The 19,339-nt window shown below is 39.3% G+C and overlaps 2 protein-coding genes across 2 annotated transcripts; one reads left to right on the top strand and one right to left on the bottom strand.

Moving 5' to 3' along the window:
* Positions 1-3,596: 3,596 nt before the first annotated feature.
* Positions 3,597-7,262, top strand: LOC108605841 (protein O-mannosyl-transferase 2). The gene is made up of 10 exons (XM_017995649.1): positions 3,597-3,726; positions 3,786-3,869; positions 3,937-4,021; positions 4,360-4,464; positions 4,526-4,634; positions 4,695-5,476; positions 5,536-5,776; positions 6,399-6,547; positions 6,604-7,009; positions 7,069-7,262. Exons 1-10 carry the CDS (start codon positions 3,635-3,637, stop codon positions 7,260-7,262), a joined length of 2,247 nt encoding a protein of 748 aa, XP_017851138.1. The 5' UTR covers positions 3,597-3,634.
* Positions 7,263-7,566: 304 nt separating this feature from the next.
* LOC108606170 lies at positions 7,567-9,667 on the bottom strand (the record flags this gene model as incomplete). The annotated part of the gene is made up of 2 exons (XM_017996022.2): positions 7,567-8,066; positions 8,822-9,667. Coding segments are annotated over 2 exons (1,257 nt in total), but the record flags the coding sequence as incomplete, so codon positions are not given.
* Positions 9,668-19,339: the final 9,672 nt, after the last annotated feature.

Raw genomic sequence — 19,339 nt, 5'->3', positions numbered from 1 at the left:
CAGTGAGCCCATCTCCTCGGCTGGTCACCAAGCGTACTGACTTGACAGCCTTTCAACAGGAACTGGAGAGCTCTATACAACTAGATGAAACACTTAACTCAGGGGAGGATATTGAGATGGCAGTTGACAAGCTCACTGAGCAAATATATGCAGCTGCTGCTGCTGCAACTCCCCCACAATCCCAGACAGACCCAATCAAGTATGGCATCGTACTTACAAGGGAGGCTAAAGAGCTCCTCGCAACAAAAAGGCGATTACGTAGATGCGCAATTCGATCACAAGACCCTTGGGATCGTCTCTTGTGCAATCGAGCAGCAGCCCAATTACGACACGCGCTAAGGACAAATCAGATGCGAACTTCTTTGAGCAAAAAGCTGGCTTCAATGGATTATACTGTTGACGCAAACTATTCTCTGTGGAAAGTGCACCAGATCGCTAAAAAGCCAACCATTTCGGACAAGTTCCCGTTCGATGTCCAGGAGGCAATCCTTGCCTAGAAATGAAGAATGAGCAAGGCCTAATGCATTCGCCCAACACTTGGAAGCTCGTTTCACACCCTTACGAAGTTTGCTAGTACCAGAAGAGGTTCACCTGAAACATACAACAGCCTGCAGACACCGCTGCAAATGGCCCTCTCCAATAAAGGCCAGCCAGAGTTGAAGGAAATTCGTGAAGCGTCGTAAGGAAGTCTACCAAAAAACAAAGCACCAGGCATTGACAGAATCTGCTACGCCGACACTCAAGGCCCTTCCAACCCGCGCCATCATTTATATGGCACAGATATTCAATGCTATGCTTCGGGTGCAGTACTTCCCAAGGCAATGGAAAACGGCAGCTATCCTGCTCATACATAAACCTGGTAAGCCGGAAGACGACCCAGAGTCATACTGGCCAATAAGCCTCCTGCCTTCCATCTCCAAGGTGTGGGAGAAGCTTATTGCCAACCGCATCAATAACATCATAAAACAAACAAGCATCTTGCCGGATCACCAATTTGGCTTCCGAGAGGGACATGGGACAGTGGAGCAGGTGCATAGGCTGGTAAAACATATTCTTCAGGCCTTCGACGATCTTGAATACTCCAACGCAGTATTTATAGATATGCAGCAAGCATTCGACAGGGTCTGGCATGAAGGACTTTTATCTAAAATCAAAAAATGTCTGCCAGCACCGTACTATGGTGTGCTACGATCGTACCTTGAGGGACGGGAATTCAAGGTGAAGGTTAAAGAAACGTTTTCTGCCAATTACCCAATGAGAGCAGGCGTCCCACAAGGCAGTGTTCTTGGACCGCTCCTGTACTCACTCTACACTGCAGATATACCCTGCCCCAGCCACCAGCATATGGACGCTCCTTCTAAGGCACTCATTGCAACATATGCAGATGACATAGCCGTCATCTACAATTCTGGCTGTCACATGGAAGCAGCTAATGGCCTCCAAGCGTACCTGAACACACTAGCAGCTTGGTGCAAGCGGTGGAACTTAAAAGTGAATCCTGTGAAAACCACGAATCCTTGCTTCACCTTAAAGAGATTAATAATGACCACACCACCAATCCAATTAGAAGGAGTAGAACTTGAGCAGCCGTCGCAAGCCAAGTATCTGGGCATCACGCTGGACAAGCGCCTTACTTTTGGACCGCACTTAAAAGCCACAGCGATGAAATGTAAGCATAGAATGATCCAGTTACGTTGGCTTATTAATAAAAAGAGCAACATGACACTGCGGTGTAAGAGAGCCATATATGTGCACTGCATTATGCCGATATGGCTCTATGGAGTGCAGATCTGGGGGATCGCAGCAAAATCAAACTATAAACGCATCCAGGTGCTGCAGAACCGTGTCCTGCGGCAAATCACTGACTGTCCCTGGTATGTGCGCGGCTCTACACTCCACAGAGATCTCAACCTGCACACAGTGGAGGAACGGACAAACTGGTGAGACACTCCAGCTTGCTCGCAAGAGGCCTATTACCCGCTAGACCCTTAAGACGACTATGTCGGCAAATGAGATAAACAATTGGACGTCGATGAAGATATCCTGCTAGGTTCAATTCCGCATAGGGCATCCCTATGCTGTTAGGCTTAAATTCATTATATAATTGAGATGTTATAGTACGCTTTTGATGTACTGGTTCTTCATTTAATAAAGAAATAAAAAAAAAATATATATAAATTAAATCGTATTTAAGCCCGATATCTCTCACCGTTAAGAAGTTATGGGCACTTCAAAGTTTTTCAAGTATTTTGTATGAAAATTTCGCAGCGAAATTTATTTCTTTAAATACTTTGTGTTTAATTTTTTATATTTTCTACATTTAGTTGGAAGAAAGTTGGCAAAGGTAACCTTGACCAGGAGCTGGTGTTGGCAGGCAGCTTGATGGTCTTGTTGGGTTTGCTTGACGGCCTTGAACAGCTCCCAGTTGCACTTCTTGGAGGAGATGAGTGCGTGGTGTTGGCGTTTTGACCAGCAGAGCTGGCTGCTCAGATGGATGAGCTTGTTGCCGATCCTGGACTTGCAGGAGTTGACAATGGTGTCCACATATTTGATGTAAGCATTCTGTATATCGTGACTGCTTCAGAACCGTCTAAAGCTGTAGCTCTCAAAGTCCACATAGTCGTCATACAGCTGCGTCTCCAGCTGCTACAGCACCAACTCCATGGTGTCCCCAAGCTTCTGCATGCTGCTTGAAACAATCTACAAAGTAAGTTTCTTTACTAATCAAACACTAGGGATTATCTTACTTAAAGTTAATGCAGCATGTGCAACTTCTTTTGCGCTCTGAGGCAGAAATTTTCCAAGTTGATAGACAATAAGATGACCCCAAATATTTTTGATAACAATCAATAGAGTCTCATGTTGTGAGGGCTGGAAACTTAGAGTTTTGAAAATGCGACCTGATCCTGCCAAGATATGAATACTTTTCTTTATAGGATCGTTTGTGCTTGGCAACCCTTTGTGGTATGCAAAGCTTTTTGCAAAGCTTTTTGCAAAACTCTTGCAATGCTAAAAGGCGTTGCATACTTTTAAGACGAACAATTAGCGGAGACAAAAACCAGGCCCTGAACAAAATCATTACACCCAGCAATAAAAACAAAAGAAAAAGACTTAAGAAACGAACTCGAGACCAAATTGACAACGAAATTAAAGTTGTTAAATCAAAAATGTAATAATATAACACGTCAATTCAAGAAATGTAATTTTTATTTTCAAACACTGCTATAAAAAAAAAAGTATTAGTACACCATTGAGAGCAAAAAAACGCATTTGATTTCAACAAATAGAAACGTATTATACGTGAACAGTTGTTCTCAAACAGGCCGATAACACGCTTAGCCGATATCTTGCCGAACTTGCTTAGAGCGCCAACAGCCAACAGCCAAAACAGCTGCTGGGGCTGCTGTTGGAGAAAGAGTGAAGTGGCAAGACCGGTTTTTTCTTTTTCTCGGGTTCCACGCTTACCATTTGCTGTTATGTTGTGATTGTGAGTAAAAAGCCAGAATGCCAGAAGAGAAATCGTTCGTTCTTGGCCAAGACTTTGTTGACGTGTGCGCTTGCATAAAATGCAAAGGCTTCAAATTTAAAGTTTAGAATTTCAACTTAATGCACTTAAATAAATAAGTTATAAACAATGGCTGCCACTGTAGTTAGAGCGCACAAGTGCAAAAATAAAACAAAAACAGTTGACAAAGCGCAGCCAGCGCAAGTGAAAGAAAACAAATGGTAAGCCAACTAACAAAAGACTTGCAAGCCATGAACTTTATTTGGTATTTTATTTTCAGGCACTTGTGGCTTTCACTATGTGTTGTTTTTCTTATCACCTTTGGCACACGTTTCTACAAAGTAACTGAACCAGATCACATATGGTATGTATTATATATAGAGAGCAATATGAAACAGTTTAATTAGATGCTAAACTTTTGCTTTTGACAGTTGGGATGAAACTCATTTTGGCAAAATGGGCAGTTGGTATATAAATCGCACGTTCTTCTTCGATGTGCATCCACCACTGGGCAAGGTAATTACAAATGCTTTAAAAATAACTTTTGAATTTGAAACAATGCGGCAACAATTGTAATATTTTGAATCTCAAATCTATAGCTACTTGTTGTATGCATAAATTAAAGTAACTTAATCAATTAAAATTTGTAAATTTTACTTAATATGCATTTATTTTTTAGCATAAATAAATGCGTAATAATATTTGCTGCTTAACGAATTGTTCAAGTTACAAATTACAAGACTAATTAAATTTGTTGCTGCATTACATGTTAGCTTATAGACATAGACATAGACATAGACATTTTAGATTTACTCTGATTTATGCTTTGCTTGCTTATTTTATATTCGGCACAGATGCTCATTGGCCTGTCTGGCTATTTAACTGGCTACAACGGCACCTTTCCCTTTGAGAAACCCGGCGACAAATACAACGAGACGCGCTATCAAGGCATGCGCTATGTAAGCTACAGTAGCTGCTATTAAATTGTGCACAATTTGTAGTTTTTTATGTTCTCTATAGTTCTGCACCACGCTGGGCGCGCTGATAATTCCCATGGGCTTTGATATCGTTCACGATCTGACGCGCTCGCAGGAGGCGGCGCTGCTCTCAGCTGCGTACCTGATCTTTGGCAAGTATATAGATATATAGCTATGCTATCTATATGTACTAACATTTATTTGTGGCTTAGATGTGGGTCTGCTTACGCTCAATCAGTACATACTGCTGGATCCCATACTGCTGTTCTTTATGATGGGCTCCGTTTGGGGCATGGTGAAGATCTCGAAGCACACGTTGGCCGGCGGCTCGTACTCGCTGCGCTGGTGGCTTTGGCTGCTGCTGACGGGCACGATGTTGTCCTGCACCATCAGCGTGAAGTTCGTGGGTCTGTTTGTGGTGCTGCTGGTGGGTCTGCATACGGCCAGCGAGCTGTGGCTGATACTTGGCGATCTGCGGCAGCCCATAGTGGAGACCTTCAAGCAGATTGCCAGTCGCGCCCTGACGCTGATTCTGTGGCCCATTCTGCTCTACATTGTCTTCTTCTACATTCATCTGCGCGTGCTCAATCGCAGTGGCAACGGCGATGGCTTCTATAGCTCCGCCTTTCAGTCTCGGCTCATTGGCAACTCGCTCTACAATGCCAGCATGCCACGCCATGTGGCCTATGGCGCCTTGGTGACCATCAAGAACCACAAGACTGGTGGCGGCTATCTGCACTCCCACTCCCATTTGTATCCCAAGGGCAGCGGCGCGCGGCAGCAGCAGGTCACCACCTATACGCACAAGGATGACAACAACATTTGGCTGATCAAGCCGTACAACAAGCAGGCGCTGCCCGACAAGAAGCTCCAGCTGCTGCGTCATGGCGATCTGCTGCGCCTGGAGCATCTGGTGACCAAGCGCAATCTGCACTCGCACAGCGAAGCGGCGCCCATGACAAAGAAGCATTTGCAAGTCACCGGCTATGGCGAGGTAAGCGCTTCAGCATGAATTTCCCATCCCAGCCAGTGAGCATCTGTTTATCTCTTCAGCTGGGCGTCGGCGATGCCAACGACGTGTGGCGCGTGCTTATTGTGGGTGGCAAGGCCAATGAGAGCATCAATGCGGTTACATCCAAGCTCAAGTTTGTCCATTATTTGCAAAATTGTGCGCTTACCTCCAGTGGCAAGCAGCTGCCCAAATGGGGCTTTGAGCAGCAGGAGGTCTCCTGCAATCTCAACCTGCGCGACAAATACGCCCACTGGAATATTGAGGATAACCGGCATAAGTTGCGTAAGTTGGCAAACAAATTAAATCAGCTATACATAGTAAGTAATTAATATTTATTATATAATTACTTACAAGTTTAATTTAAAGGCCGTCGACTCGACAGTTTACTTGTAGCTTAATTAGAATTTCATTAGCATTTTACATTATGGTGAGTTCAACAGAGATGCTGGCCAAAGAGACGAATCCTTCTGTTGTTAAGTTGAGGGCATTGATAATTCTCCACCGCAGCTGGGCTAGTAATTAATTACTTTGCAAATCATTCAGGTCAAGACCCAAAGCCAGCAGGTCTAAATGAGGCCTCAGATAGATTTTGACTTAAAGCGACACAAGTTTACATTTTAAGTTATTTTGTATGAATGGGCGTCGATTCAATTAGTTGCAGTAACTAAATATTTAGACCACTAAAATTTCAAAATTAAGTTTGCAGACTTCAAGTTGGAAAGTCTTAGCTTATTGATTGCTTATTTTTAATAACTTTTTATAAAGTTTATCGTTTAATTATTAAGCACAAAGTTATGTGAGCTGCAAAGTATTCTTCAAAAATATTTAATTACAACAAGTTAAACATTGCCACTTAATCTTATTATAATTTCAAATATTTATTGTTGCTGTGTTTGCATTTCAGTGCCCAATGTTAACTTTAGCGTTTATGCTCCTGGATTCTTTGCGCGATTTCTGGAATCGCATGCGGTCATGCTGCAAGGCAATGCTGGACTTAAGCCCAAGGATGGCGAAGTAACGAGTCGACCTTGGCAGTGGCCCATCAACTACAGAGTGAGTTTGCCGATTTGTTCAATGCTAAGCATAATGCTAATAAATTCTTGCATTAGGGCCAATTCTTTTCTGGCAGCAGCTATCGCATCTATCTGCTGGGGAATCCCATAATCTGGTGGAGCAATTTAGTCTTCCTGGCACTCTTTGTCGTCGTGTTCCTGTGGAATGCAGTGCTGCAACAAAGACGCGAGGGTCAAGCTGCTGCTGCTGCAACATTGAGTGAGGAGCAAGTTGAAGACTTGACGCAATACAGCGAATCCTGCGACTGCCGTGCGGGTGCGAGAGCTGGCGGCATGAAGAGCTTGCCCTTCGCTGCTGGCAGTCCAAGTGCCTTGTCCTTGAAGGCTGCTGCTTGGCTATTTGTCGGCTGGCTGCTGCACTATCTGCCCTTCTGGGCCATGGGACGTGTGCTCTACTTCCATCATTACTTCCCAGCGCTTATCTTCAACTCGCTGCTCACGGGTAAGAGCCAAAGGACTTTCTTTCTATATGCCTTCATTCAATATACAAATCTCTCTTAGGCATTATGTTCAGCTATTTAATTCGCCCGCTGCCCAAATGGCTACAGCACGCGCTGCTGGGCACGATGCTCTCACTGGTTGCCTATAGCTTTGTGCTCTTCTCCCCCCTGGCCTATGGCATGAGTGGCCCACTGGCCAACGAACCCAACTCCACAATGTATCCACTCAAGTGGCTGTCCACGTGGGAGTTTTAAGCACATTAAATATATTATTTAATTTTTTTTTTTTTTTATTTTAAGCTTAATTTATTTATACAATGTGCAATTTTGTAAGCAATAAATTAAAAAAAAAACATATTGCTTTTAATTCTATTCGATGCTCATTTTTGAAAAATCAAAATAAAATTATCAAGCTGCATTTGCATAAATAAAAAAATTAAATATTTTAGATGAAATTTTTTTTTTTTTAATTTTCTTCGACTTCCGAAGTTCCAATTCCAATTGCAATAAAAACAACATTTTTTTTATTATATATCATTTCGTATATTTCACATATAATACGCCTTAGAGCTATAAAAAAAATAATTGCAAACTAACAAAAAAAAAAAAGTATTTCGAATACTATAGTATGTAACATAAGTATGCATATCAATCAAAAATGCCCAACTCATCGAATCGTCGAAGTGCGAAGCGTAATGTGTCCATGGTGCGTGGATTCGATGTGAACATTAGTTGGACCTTCTGCTTGGCAAACTCCTCGTTGGTCAAGGCCTCAATGCTTATGTCATGGGAGTGCTCCTTCTTCATGGTCACCATGGGCAAGAAGGCGTACGCTGAGAAGAAGCCATAAAGTTCACGAGCGTGAATCTCATGCTGAATCTCTTCGAAACTGGGCACAAGTGGTGAGTGCATCTGCTCCAGACTCTGGCGCAGCGATGCGTAGTAAGTCTGTATGAGAAACTCCCGCCGATGGATGAGCACGTCCAGCTGGACGCTGCTGTTGAGGAAGAAGTTTATGTCACAGCCCGGACTGCCAAAGAAACTGTTTTGAAAGTCCACCTGGGTAAAGGAGAAAAACAAATTCAGTAAAATATAAAATATAATAATAATATAAAACAAATAACAAATGTCTTAGTTCAGTGCATAATACAATTAATTTGAAATATTATTTTAAAAAATTTTTCAAGCGACTTGACTATATAAAAAAATTATAGCAAAAAGAAGTATGAAATGTAAGCTGAATCAGCTTTATGTTTTATTTATAAAACACATTTTGTTAGTTGAAAGTTGTTAATTAAATCTTAGCTGTAATTGATACTATACAAAAGAATGAAAATCAAAGTGGAAAATCGAAAAATAAAAATATTAGAAACACAACAATTGCTGTTGTCTTTTTATATAGAGGTTGCCTATATATAGAATGTTTACTAAATAAGTCTACAAAGTACAACCTATTTATAAATATTATAAAGAGAAAATGTAAAATGATTATCTAAAGTAATTTAAACAAATATTTGTGATATTTTATAATTTGTTTTAATTGATAATTGATTAACAGCTAGCACTGCCTACATTAGTTATTATATTAGTTTGTATAATAATTGATCATGTAAATAAATATATAAATTAAAATAAAATTATAAAAGCAAAAAAGTTGAGATTCGATTGAATTCGAATAAAAAATATTCATATCAATTGAGTTTTTCATAGCAAAATGTGGGCATAATATTGAAATATATATTCGTATTAAGTCTATTTAAAATTGATTCATTATTTTCAAGTATAAATCGAATACTTCTATTGTCTGTACTCACAAAAATTGCATCCATGGGTTTGGTGGGCAGCTGATCGTGATATTTGAACATGACATTGTTCACCCAAAGATCGCCATGATTGAGCACAGTTAGTTCACCAGGCAGCGATCGACCTGTGCGCACTAGATTCTCCTTGATATTGTCGCAGTGGCGCTGCAGCTTCAATGCGAGCTGCTCATGGCCCGGCCAGTTGCTCACCAGGCTGGCCAAAGTGCTCAGCTGCAGCGTCATGAACTTGATGAAGCGCTCGTTGGTACGAATGTAATGCTCATCGAGCATGCCGCTGATGAAATGAGCACGCAGAGCGGGATCCTTCTCCGCCAGCAGCATGGAGCTGGCATGGAACTTGGCCAGCTTGGTGAGCACCACGACGCAGTGCTCCTCATTGAGTCCGCACTGGCGACTGGCCAGCTTGTAGCCATACTGCGTGAGATCGTCAAAGACAATCGTCTGGATGGGCAGACGCGTTGTATGCAGACACTTGGCGCCGAACTGGCAGCCATCGCCGATCAGCACCTGCAGCTTGCCCAGCACATCAAAGTAGAAGACCTTCTCCCGCAGATAGACGGCCAGCTCCTCCAGGAACTGCGTCGCCGGCGTTATGGCAATAATCTTCACTATCAGCTGCAGCTCCTCGTCCCGCTGCCGCTTGCTGCTGCGATAGAGCGCCCGAGCCCGATAGATCTTGCTGCAATAATTCTCGCCGGCTCCACTGCCGCTCGATTCACTGAACACCACTTTCTTTATCTCCACACGCATCTCACGCAGCCCATCCTCTAAGGCTGTCTTGAAGAACTCCTCGTTGAGATACTTGGGCGGCTGTTCGCTTAGCAGCTTCATTTCTAATTCAATCAATCAATATTAACTTCCAACCTGCTGCGCGTTGCTTCGAAAACTGTTAACAGACCAGAGGACCGCACTAAATATATGTTGGCTTATCAAGTTGGACTAACCCATAACTAAGCCACACACACATATATAGAAAACATATATTTGATTATTTGCAATTGCTTGTTAGAAGTGCCAGCCAGCTAGCCTAATCTCGAGCCCTTAGACTCAAGTGTTTCATAGCAGTATTTACTGTAATTGTCTGATAAGCTATTGATTAGCAGCTTCTTCAGTTAAACTGGATTTTTTTAATTGAGTTTACATCGATTTTAAGAATTAAAAACGATTTTTAAATACTCAACATTTGCATTTTATTTTTCATACATTGCAACTATTTTTATTTTCAATTACCAACTTCTTAGATTTTTTGGTAGCAAATAATTGAATTGAATTGATATTGTTAAATTATATATATTGTACATTTATTATACAAATTTGTTATACTAAAATATGACAAATTTTGTACATTTATTGTTTATATTTCAAAGACTTAAATTTAAATTTGATATGGCTATATTTTGTTTACTTATTTGTTAACTTTTTTATGAATTCTTTAATATTCAATTAATCATTGTTAAGGAAATAAATATAGTTTTTGTATATTTAATTATTAAGAGTATTATAAATGTTGCCAAATTAGATTTATTGTTTTTATTGCAAATAAATCTTGATGCTTGATAATTAAATCTAATATGAGATTTCCTAGAATTCTAAGAAACAAAATTACATTTTACAGTTTAATATATTGACAATGATTTGCATTTATAGAAAAGTTATGCTAGCATTTTGCACATTATTATATAAAAATATAAGTTTATAATAAATTCTTTATGAACTTAACAATCTGAAAATTGCGTCAGCTTTAAGCCAAAATGCCAACAGTTCGTGCAGCTATTAGTCATATCTGTTGTATATATAGAAATATTTCCATTTTGAATAACAATACGCAGTATAAGAAACACAGATATATTATATTATATACTAACTGAACAATATGTGACAGCCTTCGGGCACTCGAATTACATTTGCTTGGCATAAATGCAGCGAGCAAACAATAAAATAGCAAAACAAAATAGTGCAATTGCTGATTGCGTATACGACAAGTTGTACGCACTCAATAGTTAATCAAGCGGTCTGGTAATTAAAACTCTTATTGACACAGCGGCGAGGCAAGTGACTTGACTTAGGTGCGTAATTTCTGTTCAAATCTATGTCAAAACTCAAGTAGAAGACAATGGTTTGTCCTATATTCGATTCTTATCTAATCTCGAGCGCGTTTATCGAACGATTTACATGTTGGTCTGTCTTATGAGGAAACTTGGCAGATTCTCTGGTATTCTTTATTGCAGCTAAGAAAGTTGGGAGCTGCTTTCAATGCAAGACAGCTCCTTAAGCTTTCTCCAGTTTATATTTAATGCAGTCAGCTGTGTTTCACAAATAAATGAAATGAATTATTTATGCGTTTCGGTATGAAATGAGTGTAACGAGGTAATGCATTTAATATATTTAGAAAAATATATATGTACATATATAGCTGGAAAATCAGAATGTATGCATTATATAGGATCTGCCACGCCTTCTGTTGCCTTGACTAATTTTAAGCAACCTCCGGGTCTTACATTGAAAGCCTGCAAATATAATTGATAAAACTTTTATAGCAAATTGATTATGGAATATGTAAATATATTTTATTTTAATACTATATTTTGTTAATAATATTGCAGTGTTTTTTAGATATAAAAATAAAAAATTGTAATTTTTTTCATATAATTTAATAAGCACTACTACTAGAACAAAATACTTTTCAAAATTATTACTACATTGTTTATTTTTAAATTGTTTATTCATTTATTTCATTCGCGCGCGCAGCTTGACACTGCCCTAAAATAATTTAATAAAGTGCACTAAAAGCTTGTAATTAACTAAAGTACACATTAAATAACTAATCATGTAAAACGAAAAGCAAGAAAAGAGAAATGACGAATCGTTCGCTCGCTTTTTGATGACCTACCACAAAAATCAACAAATAAATCAAGAAAAAATACTAAATAAAATGAAGAAGAAGAAGAAGAGCAAATACGCTGCTGGGACCCGCTTTATTATAAATGTTTACTCATTTACATAAGTACATATACTTATGCAGCACGATTATTATTTTTATTATTTTGCTGTTTAAACTTATTATGCATATGTACACATACATATGTAGAAATTTATGTATGTGTATGTATATGTATAGAATTTTTTTTGTTGTACTGTAGAAGCTCACGTTGCCGCTTAGTTGATAAACGAACGCGCTGCAGAGCGGACCTGCCACAAATAAAAATAGCAATAACAATAGTAATATTAAATTCAATTAAACTCAAGTGCAACCGATTTGCAAGTTCAAGTAAACTCAGATCGACGAAGTTCATGTGCAAAGTGCAAAAAGCGACAAAGAAAATTCAGCTGGTGAGTGCTAAAAATACAACAAACACAGACACACACACACACACACATGCATGCATGCAAACATAACTAATGTTATTATTTTAAATTTAGCACAGCGTTAATAAAAAATGTGTTAAGCTATCAAAACAGTTAGTAGACAGTGTAAACGGATTGAGCTCTGTTTACTCTTCAGCATTTGTTCTTACTTTCTCACTATTTACATACATACATACATACATATACGTATATGCGTATGTATGCATTCAATTTTTTGCTTGCCTTTGTTTACTTTGTTATGCCGACTTCCTTCAGCTGTTTGCCCAAACGCGCTGTCCGACATTCAAAGTTAAACATGACACGATGACCCATTTTAAGCAGCGCGTCTCTCTCTCTCTCTCCCGCTGCCGCTGCTGCTCCCTCTCCCGTTTACCGTTTTATTTGCTGATATTCATTACTAACTCTCGTTCGCTTACGAGTGAGCGAGGAATACGTCTGAGTCAGTGTTGAAGCATGCAATTTGCATTGTTCGTTGTCATGATAAAGTCTCGTTGATGCTGGAAAAAAAAAACAAAAAAAAGATCTGTAGAAATTTGAAACGCAATTGACTGGCATTGATCAGAGCTCAGAGCTCAGCTCAGCTCAGTTTATTTTTATTGCTATGCATATCCAGTGGATGCGCTTCGCAGTCGAGAGCAAACGCGCTGAGTGGCCAAAGATCATGCCAAAGTACGTGCCTGTTGCTGCCTCGAGCCCCACAACTCTATTGACAATCGCACACACACACACACACACACACACACACTTGGCACATGACATGTACGCATACATAAATATGTATAAATAATTACATACATACATATGCATTTATGCATTGTATACTAATTGCCAACGCGCTGAGTTTTCTGTTTAGAATTTCGCGCTCAAAACAAAAGCCAACAATAGCTGCTTAACTGCGCTGCTGCTGCTGCGCTTCTTATCAGCAGCAGCGCGTACAGTTAAGTTTCCAATCAAAGCTCAGCCAAAGCTTTGGCAAAAGCTTTTGTTGTCTGCCTTTTGCTTGCTGCACAGTGAAGCAGAGCACTGCAAACTGCAGCTAAAAGAGGATCGTATTAAAGTAGAGCGCAATCAACTTACTTATACACTTTGACTTGGGCAACCACATGGCAGCTGTGTATGTCTGAAGCTATCGGACTTATTTACTTTTTTCCATGGTAATAGATAGATGTAAAAATGTATATGTAATAAAAAAAATGTATATAATACGGGTGTTAAACATACCCAACATTTATTGTAAGCATTAAGAAACACAATCAAATCTTAGTTAGTCTTATTTATAAATATTTAAATAATAATAAAGCAAGCTCGCTCAGACGCTCAGCGCTACATCGCCGCAGTTGATCCAGAATAAACATATGTATGTATCTTTATTTAATGGTGTTTGCCACGCCTTATTCTGCCTGCTACATAGATTTTCCCAACTTCATAATACCCTCTTGCATTCCATTCCAAGTGTATAAAAAGAAATAGCAGATATCATAAATGTTAGACATGCGTCTGCTTGCTTGCACTTTTGACTACCTGTCTGGCTTTTGGGTTATTTACCTATAAGCAATGTGTTTTTAATCACTTTATGGGCAGCTATACTTTATTATCTGCTACCTATGCATGCATAAATAGGTCCTGTGACAGGTCAACTATCGCCAGATGACTTTTTGAGCTCTAAGCAAGCGGATGCAGTGTAAATTGAATTCAAACAGACAGACGATAACATAAATAAAGTGTATTATATATTCAATTCGACTATAATTAGGTAAGTGACACAACAGAAATCTAAATGTAAAGCATACGTGCGAAATATAGAATTTGCCCACTGTAAACGCTGCTGCTACTGCTGAAGAAGAAGCAGCAGCTTTCACTCTCTTTTTGCATTTATCATAGTGACTTGAGCAATTTGCTAGGAAAGCTTTTTGGGTGTAGCTATGCTCCATGACCACAAGCACACTGACAATGACGACACTTGAACTGGGTTAGGCGCAATTCAAGTCAAGACATGCGTCAGCAGCCTTAGCAGTAGCCCCCAACTGAGAAGCGGCAGCGACGTAAGCAGCAACAGCAACAGCAACAGCGACAGCGACGCAGCAACAGCGACGACTTCTTTGTTTGCAAAATCAAAACGAAGAGCGCGCGAAGCGTCGTCGAGAGCGTTACACTTACAGTTGCACTCAATTGGCAAGTTCAATTTTTGTTGCTGTTGCTGTTGCTTTTGTTTTGGCTGTCGCTGCTGCTGTCGTTGGCGTCTACGTCTACGTCTGCGTCTGCGTCGCTGCCGTTGGCCGCGCTGGCTGTTGGCAGTCCATGCTGAGCTTCAATCAGTGCCATTTATTTTGTTGTTGCTGGTCAACAAGTCAGGCAGCTGGGCGTGCAATATTTTTGTGCTAGTTTTGAAATCACAATTTTTTTTCGAGTTTGCGTTTGTCTGTGTGTGTTTAACAAACGCAACAAATTGTGCAATAAATACTCAAGTGTATGTCTGTCTGTGTGTGTGTAAGACAAACAGTAACATTGTGACTACTTACGATCGTATATATACAAAATATTGTATATATAAAAATAAATAAAATAAATTGTATTGTTCAAGTGCTGCGTAAAAAGTCAAAACTTTGCGCGCCAGTTTCGTTGCTGTGACGTCAAACGTGGCAGGCGGCGGCTTCTCTCAAGAAATATATCTGGCAATTCCATTGTCTGTGTGTGTGTGTGTGTGTGTGTGAAAAACAAAGAGACAAGTTAACAAACTATGCGCATTTATTGGGCGCCAAAGCGACAAATACAACAAACATTTGCAACATGCAGCAAGTGCCACATGCCACGACAGCAACAACAACAACCTCGACAGGCTACAAGCGCAAGCCAGAGCTGGAACAGGAGCAGCAGCGTAAGCAATATCGCAGCTGCAATTACAACAGCAACAACAACAGCAATTTGAGCAAGCCCAGGCAACAGGCCAAAATGTATTACAATTCGAATTCGCGTCCCTTTTGGGCCAAATACCGTGCAACAGCAAAAACATTAACACCAACGAGAATAATTATGCCGAAGCTAATAAGCAATGCAAACTTCAACGACAACAACGATTCAGCAGCAGCTGCAACAACAACAACAACAACAACAACGACAACGACAACAATACTATGTAAGTCGATTCATTAATTTGTCTTCTTCTGTTTCTTTTTTTTTTTTATAATGTTGCGCAGTAAGCAACACAAATACACTGACAAAACAATTTTTATCTTGCTTTTGCACGTACGAGAGCAAAGCGAAGAAACAGGAATATAAAGCAAAAGAACATGCCCAAGCAAATGCAAGAAACAAAAACAAAAAGCAAAAGACAAACAATGCAACAAGCCAAACAGCTGTGGACTGGGAATAAACTGTAATAAACGAAAGCCACAACACAGCGAACAGCTGATTATAGCGTATACGCACAGTGGTGCAAAAGCGCAAAGAAAAAAACTTTACTTTGTTGTCTGCTCTATGCTAACAAATATTATTATAGTAATTTATTATTAATTAAAATCGAAAAATTCGTCTTACAAATATAAAAATAAACTATAAAATATACTTAGTTATAATATGTGCGAATTGTTGCTTAATTTTTAATTAAAACCAAACATATATATAAAAAAAATTATAATTTTTACTTTATTTAATATTTCAATTTTGTTTGATTGCCGTACCACAAATTCAAGCGTAGTATATATTGAATGCTATAAATATCAGCTAGAGCATAAAATGACAAGTCATTCATGAATAAAGTTCTATATAGTAATTAGCAGGAACCGGTAAATATGCGGGTGCAACAAAGCAAGGCTAAACAAGAGAGAAGAAGAGCTCCAAAAACGCAAAAGTGGAAAATTGAAAGCAATTAATACACACACACACACACACACACACTACTTGGATATCTAATGCGCCATTTCTATATCTATATACATAGATGGATTGTATGCATAATATTGATCATAAATGCAAAGCAAATTAACAGTGGCGTCGGCAATATCAACAATAACAATAAAATGGCAACGCACCAGGCTGCGACTGCGACTGAGGTTAAGGCACGGCAATGAACTTGAAAAGCCCAAAGTTTATTTTCGAGGTTAAGTACGTCAGTTGCTCGTGCCTGTGCCTGTGCCTAGGTCAAGGAGAGGGCTGGGGTGGGTGCTTGATAGGGTGCAAATATATATTTGAGGGTTGTTGAGCCACAGTCAAGTGATTACTCTTTTACTCTCTATTGCAAACACTTTCTCTTCGCTCTTTCGCTCTCTCTCTCTCTCTCTCTATTGCTCATGATACAAAAATATCAGCATTTTTATTTGAATTTTTGTTTCTTGGCGTGTGTATGAGCACGCAAATTAAATAAACAATAAGTTCAATGCACCTACAACGCAGTAGAATTCAATTTGTGAGCGCAGACACACACACGCACACACACACGCATACATATGCAAAAATTATCTTAAATATTAAAGCTTTGAAGAGCTTTGCGTTGTTTACTGGGTTTAAACACTTTAGAATTATAAACAAGTAATAAAATTGTATTTATTAAATATTCAAATTGTAACGCAATATTTCGCATATAAATTGTTTTAAACAGCTTAATGCAATTAATAATGTTAAATATTTTAATGAGTACTTGAACATGGAGTTAAGCATTCATATAATTTGTTTAATTCTAATTGAAAATAAGAGTTCAAAGTTGGCAATAAAAATTGAATTGAAATTAAAGGTTAATATAAAAAATAAATACAAAAATTATATTTAAATTAAAAGCTATAAAAATTACAAACTGGCTACTGACTTACGCTTAAAAATAAAAGATAAAATGTGCATTGTCCACAAGTGCACATTACGTATACGTAGCAAAAATTATTTAAAATATGTTGCAGCTTAAAAAAAGTGTTACTTAGATTAAATTCCACGAATATATGATGCATACGCATTTCGAAATGTATTATGAATATTACGTATACGACATGGCTGTGCCTAAAAAAAACCACTTTAATCAAATTCGCATTAAGTTTGATTCGCACGTCAAGCATTTCGTTTGAACTGTGTGTGTGTGTGTGTGTGTGTTTGGCAAAAAGTTCTCAGAGCAATTGTTGCTGATGAAAAGAAAATTATCGCATTTTTGATCATATTTTCTTAATGCACGCATACAACTTCCGTTGTTCTTGTTCTTGCTTTTTTTTTTTGCTCAGTTACGCATTCATTCAGTTCGTAGCTTCCGCAATAAGTTTAGTCTTAAGCAAAGACCACGTGCAAAAATTAAATTTCATGCAAAGTTCATTTTCGCACAGGCGAGAGGAAGTGTTAACAAAGATTGGAGGACAGGAAGTGAAAAGTGCAGGAAACGCAGAACATTGTTTTGTTTTATTATCTGCATGTGCATTTAACTCTTTTATTTATTTATATTTAATGCATGACCATGAAACAAGCGCAATGCAAATACATTGTGTGCAATTGTAATTGCAACTGCAACAGCAACTGTTGCTGTTGATATGTTAATAATTTACAAAAGTTGTAAATGAATTTTCGCGCTCTCTCTCTCTGTTACTCTCTTTCTCTGTCTCTGTCGCTGAAGTGTCGCCTACCCCAACAATTTGCGTAGTCTACGCTGAATTTGTTGCTGTTGTTGCTGCTGCTGTTGTTGTTGAGATTGTCACAAGGCAAGGACAGCTGCGTAGCTGCGCATGCACTGAGGCTGCTGTCGGTTCAATCAACCTGAACTCGCCCCAGCCTGCCTTGTGGGCATATATATATATATATATATACATATATATATTTTGAAATCGTCTGCAGTTGAACGAACTTATTGTTGTTGTTATTGCTTAATGGCCTGAGGCACGCGAAACAGTTGTTGTTGCTGTTGCTGCTGCTGCTGCTGCTGCTGCTGTTGTCATCAACAAATTATCAGACGCAAATGAAACTTGCAGCCGAAAAGTTCAAACACCTGCAGCCCGTTGGCTCTGATTAGCGTTAGCTCTTTTTTACTTTTCTAAGTAGAAAGCACGCGCTCTCTCTCTCTCTCTCTCTCGCTCTCTTCACTCTCTTCAGTCTCTTCACTCTCTCTGCTGATTGATTTAACAGCTGTGAGCAGCGGTTCGTTTCATCGACAAGCTTTCGCTCTGGAGCTGCCTTTTTATTTATGAATATTTTGTATTATTGATTTAATTAATTAATTGCACATAAATTGTACTTAAAGCAGCTTTTGTATTTTAGCACACAAATGAATTTTGAACTTTGTTTGACTTGCACTTATTTTGATGCATTTTAATTAATTTATGCTTTTCATTTTTTATGTCTTTGCAGGTGAGTTAATTTTAACGTTTATTGCCATGTAACGTACATAAGTGGGGTAAGTGACTTGCCACGCCCACAGCGCCCCCCAATGATAGAAACGTAAATAAGCTCATTAAGAAATTGCGCACAAAATCAACAACAACAGCAACAACAAATGTAAAACTTGTTGCGCTGAAATCAAATGTCGCATAAATTTTGAAACAAAAAATCAAAACAGGAAACGTGGGTGTGTTTACGCCTAAAAATGTCTGGATAAACGGCGGCTCAGCAGCAGAGCGTGCCGAGGGGGGGAAAGTGCGATATATAAAAAAAAAAAAATCCTTTGCTCTTGAGGTTCAACGCACTGAGCAAACTTGCTCAGCCAGCTGTGTGGACTAACAACAATAACACTACATTTTGGGGGCCCACTGGGGTTAAAGTATGATAGCGTTCAAGCGGTGGGTGGTGGGACGTTTGTTTGACGGGAAGGCGTTGCAATTGGCGACAAAGTCATTAACATTTGGGCAAAACGCGCGCGTTTCGTTGAACCTGCGACTGCCTAACAGATAAGAGATGCGCAATTTGAGGCAGGCGACTGTTAACACATGTATACAGTTGAAGATACACAGCCTATAGATACAGATACATGTGTCGCAGCTGACGACACATGTCGCTAAGCCTTTCGACATCTGCGTGCCGCATGGCGAAATTCGTTGCCCGAATGCAGCGACTGCAAAATGAATACAAAGCAAAGAAAGCAAGAGACGCAGGGCGCCAATGATAGCAACAGTTTGTGCATAAAGTATCTTGGGCAAGGACGATGTCTGAAGCGAGTGGTTAATAAACAAGTCAAAAGCCTTGTAC

This window comes from Drosophila busckii, chromosome X (genome assembly GCF_011750605.1).
Source record: "Drosophila busckii strain San Diego stock center, stock number 13000-0081.31 chromosome X, ASM1175060v1, whole genome shotgun sequence".
NCBI lineage: Eukaryota > Metazoa > Arthropoda > Insecta > Diptera > Drosophilidae > Drosophila > Drosophila busckii.
Note: the sequence above shows the minus strand (reverse complement) of the source record. Positions and strands in the feature narration are given on the sequence as shown.